The 13633-nt window shown below is 44.4% G+C and overlaps 1 protein-coding gene across 5 annotated transcripts in view; it reads right to left on the reverse strand.

Annotated features, from left to right (window-relative positions):
- Positions 1-558: 558 nt before the first annotated feature.
- The window catches only part of LOC6593454 (protein madd-4), a 67776-nt gene continuing 54701 nt past the window's right edge, over positions 559-13633 (reverse strand). For 3 of the 5 annotated variants that reach the window (XM_026988037.1, XM_026988038.1, XM_026988040.1), the window contains 5 exons: positions 12941-13063; positions 3594-3977; positions 2741-3112; positions 2510-2660; positions 559-2416 (listed from right to left, as the gene is read on the reverse strand). In XM_026988037.1, the coding sequence (XP_026843838.1) occupies positions 2271-2416; positions 2510-2660; positions 2741-3112; positions 3594-3977; positions 12941-13063 (1176 nt within the window). In that variant the 3' untranslated portion in view covers positions 559-2270. The remainder of the gene's footprint in view (positions 2417-2509; positions 2661-2740; positions 3113-3593; positions 3978-12940; positions 13064-13633) is intronic. The other 2 variants (XM_026988039.1, XM_002018700.2) reach the window with 2 other exon arrangements.

Raw genomic sequence — 13633 nt, forward strand, 5'->3', positions numbered from 1 at the left:
AAATACAAGGCAATTTTCTTTTCTTCTTTTCTCCGTTGTTTGTGGGCCGATCTGGGCGTGCGACGGCTTCCTGTAATCGGAAAATTTTTCCTGATCTGATGGAATCCTTTAGAAGGACCAAGGATTAAGGATAACTCCTCCAGTCCCATATATCTGGTTTTTTACGTTATTTGTGGGCCAATTAGGACGTGCTTTGACTTTATGTGATCGGAAGAAAATCCTTGATTTGATGAAGTCCTTATCAAGGACCAAGGATCAAGGATATTTTCATCAGTCGCATATTTCTTGTTTTCCACATTATATGTGGGGCGATTATGACGTGCTAAGGCTTTCTGTGATCGGAAAAATATTCTTGATCCTTGGATAAGGACTCCGAGTTACATATTTCGTTTTCTCGGCTATTTTTGGGCCTATCTATGCGTGCGATGGCTTCCTATAATCGGAAGAAAATCCTTGATCTGACGAAGTCCTTATCAAGGACCAAGGATCAAGGATATTTTCCCCAATAATACAATTTAGCGACCACTAATAATAATAACAGTGCATTTCTGCCACAAGTTTTTCAATATTTAATATTTATTTCCGGTTTTGTTTTAATTTCTTACAATAATTAGCAGTTGCTTTCGCTGTATTTGCTTACGTCGATCATAATACATTATCCATATCCTTGCTGTATGATAGTATTGGTGTCTGTGTGTGTGTGCGGGTGTTGGGGTCTGTTTGGGTCTGTCTGTGTTCAACATTGGTTAGGGTTCGGTTCTCCTTGACTTTATGTCTGTTTCCGTTAATTATCGTATCTATAATTTTTACTTAACAGCTTAAATATAAATATGTATGTACGCGTTCAACATTTACTGGATCTGATCTGCCGTCATGTTTCTGTTTCGGCTGTTAATTGTATGTTAGCTATTAACTATAGTTAGCAGCTAACATGCTGCCTGATTTATGTTACTCATGTAAATTTATGTTAGGGTTTATAAAACAATTTGCTCATAAAAAACTAATTACAAATACGCACACATATTTAGTTCTCATATAGTTATTTTTTTCGTTTGTTTAAATTACATACAAGGTAAGCCTTCAAATGAATTGCCGAAATCGATTATTTACAATATTCATAGGGGCATAGGCGAATTGATAATTGATAAATGCAGAATCAGAATCAGAAAACAAGGGAAATTCAGTGAAGAAAATTGACAATGGCATAGTCAAGGTGCAGCTCGATAAGGAGATGCCTCTATAGTAAATATCTCTCATTTGCTATAATATTTACATATACATATTTGTAGTTAATATTCGATTTTGGTTCACATTAGGTAACAGTGCGGATTTCGTTTTGTTTTCTTTGTCATGCTTCATTTAGTGATTAGTGATTTTAGCTGATTAGTGTGGAGATATTCGCTAAACATTTTGACTACATCTTGGATTTGAATCAGCAATTAGTCGAGTCATACATCAACCTTTACATTCATTATTTGCTAAGTTGATTTATTCTAGACATTCCTTTTCCTTAACTTGGATATTATTCCATAATCCATATACCATATTCCATACTATTTATGTATTTTTTAGCATAGTGAAAATGTAACCTAATCCTCATAGTTTGCCGCTTTCTGCTGCTGCTGCTGCATTTTATAGTATTTTTCCGTGTCATTAATTTATAATGGTTTTAATTGCTTAAAGCAAAGCTGCTGCTGCCATCGACTGACTCCTGTTCACCCTGGCGAATCGAGGCCCAAACAAAAGGGTTTCGCTCCCTCTTGTTTGGCAAATCATTTGCCCGAGTGAAACGAGTCCTGGGGCAGATCTAACAATATTTATCCTTACTTTACTCGTAATTGCAAATATTTGCTCATGCTTACATGTTACGTTTTTGTTAGGTTTTTGGGGGGAATTTCAATAAATTATTCTCTTCTCTTGCTGTGGTTTATGGCTGTGTAACAAATTTCGAATCGAACGAATTGCTATTTTCTAATGGCCTCATTTCAATACAATATTCAACTGGAATCGGTGCCGGTGTCAGTGTCAGTGTTCGTGTCAGAGTGTCGGGAGTGTCGGGAGTGTCAGGAGTGTCAGAAGTGTGCGGGAGTGTCAGGAGTGTTGCAGGTAGTACATACATATGGATAAGTTTAACTTGAATTTCTTGCTATAGTTCTTTAGATGTACTTAGGGGGGTACTTAGAGTAATTGCTTGCAGAATTGCAGAATTCGTAGAGTTGTCGTTGCCGTTGCTGTTGCTGTTGCCGATGCCTATGCCGTCTCGCCAGAAGCTAATGGAATATATATTGGTTGGGCTGCTGCTGGCAGGAGCTGCAGCACTTCTCCTTGTAGCGATGCAGCCGACACAGGCCCATGGAGCGGGCGTTGCGGCAATAGCGCGACGAGTCCCGGCAATGCAGGGCCGCCGAAGGGTATACTGCGCCATCAGAAAGAAAGAAAATCAAAATTGTTAATCAAAGGCCATATATGGTATATGGTAGAATATTGTGTGTCCACGATCAATACTTACACTTCACCTGGCAGGCAGGACTCTTACAGACCTTCATGACCGCCGGACGAGGCTGGTGCTTGCACACGTTGCCCGCGGGCCTTCGACTCCCGTACCAGACGCACTGCAGTATGCGGTACTTGATGCCTTGCCGACCGCACGGCGCATTGCACTAGGGAGATGGACGGGGCAGGAGGAGTGCGGATTAATAATGGATACCTTTAATAAGCCAGCCAGGACTAAGGGACTCACCTCGGACCAGGGCTCCACGCGCCACACACCCTTGCATCGCTCGTTGTAGCACTCCTGTCGTGGCAGCGGCTTCTCGTATTCATCGCAGGCAGTGCCCACGGTGCCGTTCTCGTACCGACAGCCCACCTCGCGGCGCTGCACGGCCGTATTCCGTCCGTGGCACCTCGACTGCTGGCAGAGCGTCCACTCGCCCTTGGTCCAGTGCGGACAGGCCTCGTTGCCGCAGCTCTGGAACGTGTCGGGCATCTCCAGGCCGTGGGCGGTGCACTCTGAATTATCCACGACATCGTTTCCGTTGTCGTCGGTGGTGCTGGTGCTAGTGCTGCCACTGGCCTTTGCTTTTGCCTCTCTCTGGCAGCTCAACGTGCGTCGCTTTGGGAATGGAATGGAATGGGATGGAGAGAGAGAAGAATAAATTTCCACATAAAATAAGGAGCAGCAGGAGGAAACCTTTGACTGTTAAAATATTTAATCTTGTGCTTGATTTTATGAGGCTACTGGAGCTGAGGCAGAAACGAGAGCCTGGAGCCAGGAGTCCTGTGCACTTGCCTAATTATTGCATAAATGTCGTCGGGTTCTTTCCCTTTTACGACACTCTGTTTGCACAACAGAACCATTCAGAACTGAGAAGGCAGCTACTGAGAGCGCATATTCATTAATGATTAGACTTAAAAACGGATTTAGTTGAGGGACTGAAGGGGATTTATGTTCTACAAGACCTTAAGCCCACAGCCATTTCCGTTTCCTAAAATTCTTTGGGTCCTCCTCTGTCTCATCCGAGCATGTCGGCCAATGGAGCTTCGCTCTTGCGCCCATTAATCTGGCTACCAGGAACAGGACTCTCTTCACTCACCTGCAAACCGCTGCCAGCTGCTCCACATTCCTGGGAGCACTTGGACCAGTCACCCACTTGCCATTTGTAGACGTAGCCGCCGCTCTCGAGACTCGGCACTGGCGTTGTGGTGCCGCCGCCTGTCGCAGCAGCAGTTTCCCATCGACCATGTGGCATGTGCGGCGGTACATCCTCGGCCTCCCCGGCCTTTGTGTCCCTGTCCCCCTCCGACCCGCTGGTGCGAATGGGCCCCGCCTCGGTGTGCAGCAGCTCTTTGGTCATCACACGCACCGGCTCGTCCTGCTCGAAGTGCAGGGGCTCCAAATCGACGCCATACTTGAGCGCCTCGCCATGCAGCAAATGCTGGCCACGTGAGTCCTTGAAGCGCTGCAGCGGCCACAAGAGCTGTGGGTGTAGAACGGGGTATTGGTGGATGAGAAATGTTGGCTTAAATAGTGCAAAAATTCCATCTCCATCTCCAAAGCCAGAGCCAGAGCCAGAGCTAGTCGCCGTCGTAGTCGTTGTTTTTCCTGTTCGATATGCCAAGGTACATTCTGCAGTGCTGCTTCAACGGCCATCGCATTTCCGTTTCCGCTTTCATAACGACCATCGATCTCTTGTCGTGAATGTGTTCGGGGGTAGGAGTAGCCCTGTGCGGCAGCCCGTAGGCATTCGTGTTCGTATTTGTAGGTGGGATGTTTCATGCATGCAGCACACTTGAATTACCCCCATCAATTGCTTCACGTTGACTGACTACGAACTGCGAAATCCGATTAGCCATTGACCCACCGACCGACCCTCTGAAAGGGGATGCGATACCATCCGCAGTAACAGCCGCCCGCCCGCTCACCCTCTCACCCGACATCTGGCCTCCTAATTTCCCCCGTTTCTGAAAACTGCCTGGCAAAAATTTGAATACCAAATGCTACACTGGGTTATTCGTCCTCTCTCTCTCTCTCTCTCTCTCTCTCTCTGTCGATTTGGGAGGTGGACTTTTGACTCCTCCACGGATTAGTGTGGGAATGGCACAACAACATAGAGATGGTAACGTGATTTGTGGCTAAAGTGCTCGCATGTACGAGTATTCGTATTGTAAAGAGTACTTGGGAAGGGAAGGTACTTATGTACCATATAACTAGCGTTGAACGAATCAGGAGTTTCAGCTAAATCGAAGCTGTCTTTCCCATCACATTTCTGCCCTTAGCATACCCTATAGATGGAACATTTTAGGATCTTATGCTAGGATTAGAATTCCCTCTACCACTAATTCCCTTCGTCTTCTTTAAATAGCTATAAAAACATTCCCTTTCCGTACGGATAATAAATATTTGCAGGGCACAAGTATCGCGCGTAATGCAGCACAGCCCCACGGTCGTTTCTAGGCATTTCTTTCTAGAATTGGTGTCCCTTGGATCATTCGATGGTGTAGTCATTGCATATATACCTCCTATATCCCTTTCACACAGCTTTCGGCAGTGTCCTAATCAGGCTCCTATATTTTCCACTCCTTATCCGAATATCGTAAATCCCTGAATTCCATTTACTATATGTATCGTAGAACCGAACCTCCAGCACCGAAAATTGACCTCTGATCTGTTGTGTTCCAGCCCAAACCTCCCATGGACACCCCTGTGAACTTATTGTCAAACACCATAGTCTTTCCAGCGTCAACGTCATGGCTCTGGTCTCGTTTTCATTTACAGCCGCCCCCCAGAGGTGGCAGTGGAATGGCGGGGCGTGTTCGGGTGGGCGCTGGGCGCTGGGCCGTGTTGCATCGAGTCGGTGGGAGGCGCACACAAAGATGATTTCCCAAGTGGCACTTGAAACCGACAAATGCGCTTGCATAGTTCTCGTTTGCTCGATGCTCTGTTGCTGTTGCTGCCAGCCACTGCTGCGCTTTTATGTGCATGGGGTTGTGGCAGGCTCTATCTGCCACATCCTTCCTTCCCTCTTGCCTCATTTGTTGGCCAACAACGGCGAAGAGCGACAATGACAATGACGCCTCCACAGACGACCGCCCCCTCCCCCCCTTCCCCATGCATTGCCTTTTATTGTTGTCACCGCAATCGGAATCGTTCTTTGTTGCCTCCGCCTCTGTTGCTGCTGCAGTTTCTACTGGGCTTCTTGTCAATATTGCGGCACTCTGACCCCCCCCCCTGAACCCCCTCCCCTGGGTCGTGGCATGGGGCAGAGCTGGAATTTTCGGGGGGCCCTGTTTGCCGTTGCTCTTACGACAACTGCCATGCGTTCTGTTACGTTCTGTTCCGCCTGTGCAACTCTAATTAGTTCAAAGTTCCTGCCCTGCTTTTTGGCCAATTTCTGTACAGAACTGGGGGGGAGGGGAGCAGGGAGCTCGAAGCAGGGACTGTGGTTGAAAACAGTTGCCAGATTATTGTTTCAAAATTTAATGGCTATTTTCCAGGGATAGACCGGCAGTTTGGGCCTCAACCTCAAAAGTAAGAGACTGAGATTGGAGCCAGAAGAGGCCCACCCAAATGTGGGTCATTCGTGGCTCTTTCTTTGCCCCAAAAGAATCAGAAAAGTAAAACATTAAATTTGAATACGAATATGCCTGGACAAACAGATTAGTCCTAGGAAATATTCCCCTATTTGATGGCATATCAAATATTACGAGTATGCAGACACATTTTATACATTGCCCACCCCCGCATCGCCCCGCCCCAAATGAAATGCCAGGATCTACTACTTTGACTGTTAATTATGTGCTAAAGTTTCTACGACTACTCCTACTCCCCCATACTGATGAAATATGATGATGCATTCAATACGACGGCGAATACGGGACTCATTAGCAACTGTAGCCCTTATATGGGGCATGGCGGAGAGCAGGCGACTCGACTCGACTCGACACAAAGCTAACATTGGGTCCACGCACATCGTTAAATTCTCACGCCTGACAGAGACACAAACCCCAACCCCAAGCCCAACCCCAACCCCAAGCCGAACCGAAACCCAACAGAAACTGAAGTGAACGAAACCACAAACTCGAACAGAAAGCAGAAATATACAGAAATTTACAGAAATATACAGAAATGTGTGTCATTTCGTTTAATTTAAGTTTAAATGTAACGCGAAAATAAATAAAAATAATGCAAAATCAAGAGAGACAGAGAGACGGGGAGGGAGAGGCTGGCAGGCAGCAAAAGGGAAACAAATGCAGCACAAAATTGCAGCATTCAGCAAATTGGATCGAGTTTAAGTGGAGCGCAGCTAAAAATACACGGCTCCGAGGCAGTGGCAGCCGGGATCCGGGATCCGTGCATCCGTGCATCCTACATCCTGCCAGTCCTCCATCCATCCTGCCCGCCTGCCCGCTTGCCCGCCTGCCTGCCATTAATAAATAGTTGCAATCAAAATTAAAAGCCAGCAAAATGCGCAAACATTTTGCTTGTTTTAAATCATTTTCCCCCGCGCGCGCTTGACATGACGAATATGTGTGGCTTCCACATCCAGGCAGCATCCTTTTGCATCCTCCAGCCGCCATCCCGTTTGTGGGAATTTATTAACGCGCTCTGGCGCCCCAGCCAAAGCCCCCAACCAATTTGATGTTTGAGCCAAAAAGAAGGGCCAGCAAAAGCGTAATATAATTAATAGGCCAAATGCTGGGGCCATCAATTATGGACAGCTCGAAAGACGGCCACTGGGCCTGGCTTCCTGCAGTTACTTAGCTAATTAGGAATGCCCCCAGTTCCCCAGAACCCAAGCCCTTGGTTTCGGCCTGTTCAATAATGATGACGATGATGAAAATGCATTAGCCTGCCGTGGCAATAATTTGTATTCCGCAAGCTAATCAATGGAATGATTCAGATGCCAGGTAGCCATGGAAATGCCTGGGAAATGCCATGGAGCTCCTGCTCCTCGTCTCCTCATTAGCAGGATCTCGAAAGACCGGAGGCAACAATGCAATTAAAAACGGAATTGCCAGGATTTGCATTTATACTCGGTTCTCAGTCGTAGATATAGGACAAACGCAGGACGGAGATGATGGATGGTTGGATGGCTGCGGGTAAAACGGAAGTCCGCCTCATAAAAGACAGCAAAATTATTGAATGCGATTGAAGTTTATGGCCCAGATAAAGAGCCAAATGGTTGGAAATTGAAATGAATGACAGCCGCTGCCGAGCCAGAGCCAGACCCAGAGATGATGTCAATTGAGAGAGCGGTTTAATTAGGAGGAGCCAGGAGCCAGGAGCCAGGAACCTCGCACTTCTCCGCTCTCCACACAAAGTGTTGCCTTCCCGGGGGCGCCCTCTCGCCCGCTTTGCATATCAAATCTCAATCCCAGGACGAGCTCAGTTCCGTTCTATTCTATTTATGCATAAAGTTTTCATACAGTGCCGTGCCGTACCATTGGGGCCTCGTCTTTAAAAAGTTTCGATTGAAAAACTTGGCCTGGAATGTGATTATGAGAGCTTAACACTTGCACAATACTATATCTTCTGCCGCACTGCAGATCCCCTCTAATGAAGGGGTATGGGGAGAGTCCATTAGCTGGCCCCTCCATCAACTGATTAGCTCATAGATATTTTAATTAGTTAGTCGTTTCGGCTTTCACTGAATGAAATGCAAATGCCTGTCGAGTGTATTTTATTTTCCAGCAATTATGAAAAATTATTATTACGTGCAGGGGGAGGACTGGGGGCGGGGGGCGAAACGGTGGCATGCCGCAAAGAGTTAATCAATGTGCCGCAAACTTTCGACCCAAAATTGTTCGCACACACACACAGATACTGTGACAGCCAGCATATGTGTGCGTGTGTGTCCTCTGGGATGCTCGACCGCTTAATACTTTTAGTGGTTCGCATTCGCATGGTTTTTTTTTTCCTGGATGCTCCAGCACGCGATGAAATTTGCACAAAATTAGTTATAATCGCTCTCTGCTCTCTATTTGGTTGATTTTATCTGCAGTCTGCAGTCGGCAGTCGGCAGGACCCTCTATATACCCGTCTATCCCGTTCCGACTGCGAGTGTGTGTGGGGCTAACAATTTTCCGGTAACTAGCTTTGATAAATGCCGCTTGAAAGTGTCGCCCTTCACAGCAGCCACCACAGCCCTGCTGCACTCGGAGTCCTTTTTTTTTGGGGAGGGGCGGGGGGTCCTGGGGATAGTCTGGCTAGATCCTGGGTAGATTCGCCTGGCTGAGCATCATAAATTATTTTTGCCTAATCTGCATACAGCGATGCGATGGGCACGTCCTACTTCATCCAGTCTTCTGCCAGCAGTTGGGTTTTCGGGTCGGTCCGGGTCGAGTCGGGTCGGGGCGGCTTGTGTGGTCATATTTTTGGGGAAGCACCCCACAGAATTATGTACGCCTTCGAGTGGCAGGACACAACCGACTCTGTATGAAGAGTGACAGTGCAGCATACAGTGGCACTAGTGGTACTAGTGGCAGCACTTGTCCTTGTCGCACAGTGTCCGAGGCAAGTGCATTTACACCACACACCAAAAAAGACAGAAGTTCGAAGAATCTCTCCATAAAATTATGATATTCTATGGAAGATATATATCTAAAATATTATAAATAAAATAAAAACCAAATATCTTTGATCAGTAATTAATTACCGACAAATTCTGCTACTTGCACTCTCAATTTTCCCTTGAAATTGTGTCATAATTATTGATATCCCACAGATCTATTTAGCTATAGCTCGGATTATACTTCAAAAAGTCTCAATGAATTGATGGTATTCTACAGAAGATATATATCTCAAATATTGTAAATAAAATAATAAACAAATATCTTTGATCATCAGCAGATCCTAGTAAATTACCGACAAATACTGCTCATTCTACTCTCCATTTTCCCTGGGAAATGGTGGCATAATTCTGGTTATTCCACAGATATTTACTTAGCTATAACTCGGACTATAACAAAAAATTGAGCTACTTTTGTCTACATTCTCCTAGAATTTAAGCAATTATTCTTCATATTTCACAGACTTCTTTAGGTATAGTCCCTCCAAAGATTGTCCAACCTTTTCTTGCTGTATACTTTCAGCGGTCACACACTTTTCCTAGACACTGTGGCCACAAATCAGCTGCTTGACTCCCGCCACTGTGTGTGTTTCGTGTCCTTGTTATGGATGAACTTTCGCCCAGCGTTTCACTGCCTTTCTCTCTACGGTCTCTACGGTTTCATTTATTCTCTATTGCATTATAATTTTGAGCTTGAGGAAAACCGCGATTCCATCTCTCATATACTACCACAAAATTGTCTGCCAGGTAAAAAGGCAGTGCAACGTTGACTGAAGTCTAATTTTCTGTGCCGCAAAAATTGTTGCAACTTTTGTGCGGTGGAAAATAGTTGGGAGAGCGAGAGAGAGAGAGAGAGAGAGAGAGAGAGAGAGAGCCCGCGCGGCGGTAAAGAATAAACTTTTCAATTAATAAATTAAGCTTATAATAAAAGTTGTTCGTAATTGTTTGTTGGAAGGAAGGAATAAAAAATACATAGATGAGAGCCATCATACGAGTATGTGGATGCCGTAAAAGTTGTTCCGGAATGCAGCGATGGGCGGTGGGCGGTGGGCGGTGGGCGGTGGGCGATGGGCGTTGTGGCACTTACCCGGCCAGGGCATATCGAACGATAATAAAAAACCAACCACCAGGACCAGGACCAGCACCAGGACCTTCCAGGCATGAATTGTATTAATTAGTTTTAAGCATAAATATTAAATATAGATACAGGTACTCAGGTACTGTACAGGATATAGGTCATTGATAATACAATTTACATATGAATACGAGTGTGTGTGCTTTAATTATCGTATGTTTATGTTTCATGCAGAGCACAGCAAAAGCAAAAAAAAAAGGAAAACACATGTACGGGTGTTTATGAGAGCGAGATGTACCCTAAAATGGTAAAATGTATTCATTCGCAGGCCGAGGAATTTTGTTGGTGAATTTAAATGGCAAAATTTAAACGCTCTAATTGACAGACCACGAAACCAAAGCCATGGATTAGTCCGAGTGTATTTATCATGATTCGAAATTAAATGATTCCATGGCAGAGCAAAATCTGCGGTTAGATTTCCTGTTTCTCATTGGTTTCTCATTAAAGCATAAATCTATAGAGAAATTCAATTTCAACAAATGTTTGCTAAAAAATTAAAAACATAAATACAGGTTTTACAACCCAAAATTTTAATTTTGTTACAAATATATGCGTTTCATAAAAATCGAAATCGAGTAAGTGCAAATTTGATTTATTGTAATTTGAATTTAATTAATTGGTTTATCTTTTTTTTTATTTTTCGGGGTATTTCTAGAGCCTTTGCATATGTTTGTTAATTGTGTTTAATATTTTTCCGATTTTAAATCGAATAAAAATGCAATAAAATGAAACAATCAATTTTAAAGAGCAGGCAAATTTGAGTGCAAATTTTCATTGAAAATATTTAATGCGAGAGTGAAAATATCTCTCTTTGTGCGTACTCTGGCAATTTTCCAGCTTTTCAGTTTGGCAGCATGCAACTTTTTTTTCGGCCGGATAACGGGGGTAATGGGCGGGGGCGGGGGCGGGCACATCTTTTGGCCATTATGCCAATTGTTTGCTCATTTCACAATGCACGAAAATGCAGACTATGGAACAAAAAGTCAGCGGAAAATGTCTTTGATGGCATCGGGCGCGCAGAAAGTTTCCCACGAGCGAACGCAAGGAGCAAAAGGAGGCAAATTTTAATGAAAATTCCATTTAATTAAATATTTGGCGATATAATATTTTGAGGGAAGAGCAATGTTTGGTTGGTCGGAAGATCAGGCAAACTGTTTACGCGCCCCAGGCAGAAGGTACGAGTGCAGCGACGAAAAATATTGGATATTTATGGGAATGGGAATGGAAATCAGGCATAAATACGTGTATTCTTTAGAAGGAAGGGTTTTACCTACGTTGCATTTACGTTTTTGTTTTTGGTTTTTGTTGGGTACGGTACAGATTTTTGTGTGTGTTCGAAATTGGTTCCCATGTTGTTTGTGTGGAGAGAGTAGAGTGGTGGTGCCCCCGAATCAAACCGAAGAGGAAAGAAAAATATATGTATATATTCGGTAAACATGTAAAAAGAATGTGAATCCAAGTTTGACAGTGAGAGATACAGATATTGGCCTAAAATCATGCAAATGATAGGAACGCATGCAGGAATCTTTGAAATGAGTAGAAAAAAATCCATCTAAAAATCAGAAAAATCATAAGAAAAACAACCAAATGTTGGGCTTAATTTAAGCCAGGAAATTTCTTCACTAAAAGTTGGTATAAGAGTCATCTTAATCACAGTTCTATCCCAAGTAAATTGGTTGTTTGAAGAGATATGCGAATGATCTTCTTTGGGAAGAAACTTCTTTGAGAAGAAACTTCTTTGGGAAGGAACTTCTTTGGGATGGAAGTTCTTTGAGAAGGAACTTCTTTGGGAAGAAACTTCTTTGGGAAGAAACTTCTTTGGGAAGAAACTTCTTTGGGAAGGAAATTCTTTGGAAAGGAACATCTTTGGGAAGAAACTTCTTTGGGAACGAGCTCTTCATAGAAGAAACTTCCTTGAGAAGAAATATACATCTCATTGCAATCTTGAGTATCTTAAAAGCAGCTTTGGCAAACAGAAATCTCTTGAAACGTATAATCACCCGAAATCAGAAATCAATCCGCACAAGAGGCAATCGATCAGAGCTCAAGATGCCACAGGCATTCTCCTGTGAAATGCCTTGCCAATTGAAGTGCATTTATCCGCAAACAGAACAGAACAGAATGAAATACATGCAGAACAAACTAAATGGCTAATATCAGTGGCCAAATGAAGACTTCGAGCGGGTGCATGGCAAGGTGTGGCAAGGTGGGTGGCATGGAGGCAGGCAGTCGCCTGCTAAAATTTCATTTTCGTTTGCATTGTCATTTGACAAATTGCAACAATTTCCAGGCGGCAGGGAGGGAGGAGGCCCAATCAGAGACCGAAGACAAATATGCACACGTTGCAAAATTTATATGCAACACTTTGGGCAATTTGCATGGGCCTCCGCCTCTGCCGCCGCCCCTTTTCGGGGGGGGCACTAATTACACGCATGCAACACGCAGCAGACGAGCCTCGAGGCAAGGGCCTCGGCCAAAAAAAAAAGGAGTATGAAAACAAGGAAGAACTTTTGGGCAAGGCCACTGCGAACGAAAAGCGAATGAATTTAAATCATATAAAATAAAAAAATCGCATCGCAAACGAATGAATCCTTATAGACGATGAAACAACAACGGCAACGGCAACAAATAGCAAAACGAATGAGCAACGGAATGTGAGAGAGAACAAACAGAGTACGAAACGAAACGAAACGAAACGTTGAACCAAAGGATGCAATGCATAAAGGATGCCTCTCACCTGGAGATTGCTGAGCAGCACCTGAAAATATGGCATTGCGAGCAGTGTCTTGGTGCGGCTGCTGCCGCTGCTGGCGCTCGCCGGCTGTGGTATACGGTCCTCCGATTGCACTAATTGCGAATGCTATATAGAGGCGCCCCAAAAACAGGAGCAGGAGCGGTAGCAGGAGCGGGAGCGGGAGCAGGAGGGGGCAGGATATATAGCAGGGGCATGTACGGGGTTTAAAGGAAGAAAGAATTATGACAGAAAATAGTTATTAAGTGTGGCGTTATTTATTAGCAATATTTCTGTATGGTTATTGGTTCGTCAGATAGAGATGGTGATATATTACAGGTGGAAGGGTGCAGGGGTGTGGCTAGTGGGTTTATATGGTGGGGAAAGCATAGAGATTGGCCGGAAGCCCCATCTGAAACGACCCTAGGCCTAGGAACGCTGAAAACTCCACTCAAATTCCATTTTTAAAGTACTTAAAGGATTACCTTTCTAGTCCTTTGGATCTATAAATTGCTGTGGAATACACGCTCCTAAGTGGCTTGCACTCTCTTTGATGTTTCTATACTAATCCCATACCCTTTATCACTCGTTTCCTTTAACCGTTTCTAACCATTCTTCTCGAATAAATCTGCCACATTCGCATTGTCCTTTACTCCTTAGCCGCAATTTCAATTTCCTTTTTGCCCTCAAAAAAGAGAA

The sequence above is a fragment of the Drosophila persimilis genome, unplaced genomic scaffold, assembly GCF_003286085.1.
Source record: "Drosophila persimilis strain 14011-0111.01,24,50 unplaced genomic scaffold, DperRS2 tig00000124-arrow-pilon, whole genome shotgun sequence".
Taxonomy (NCBI): Eukaryota; Metazoa; Arthropoda; class Insecta; order Diptera; family Drosophilidae; genus Drosophila; species Drosophila persimilis.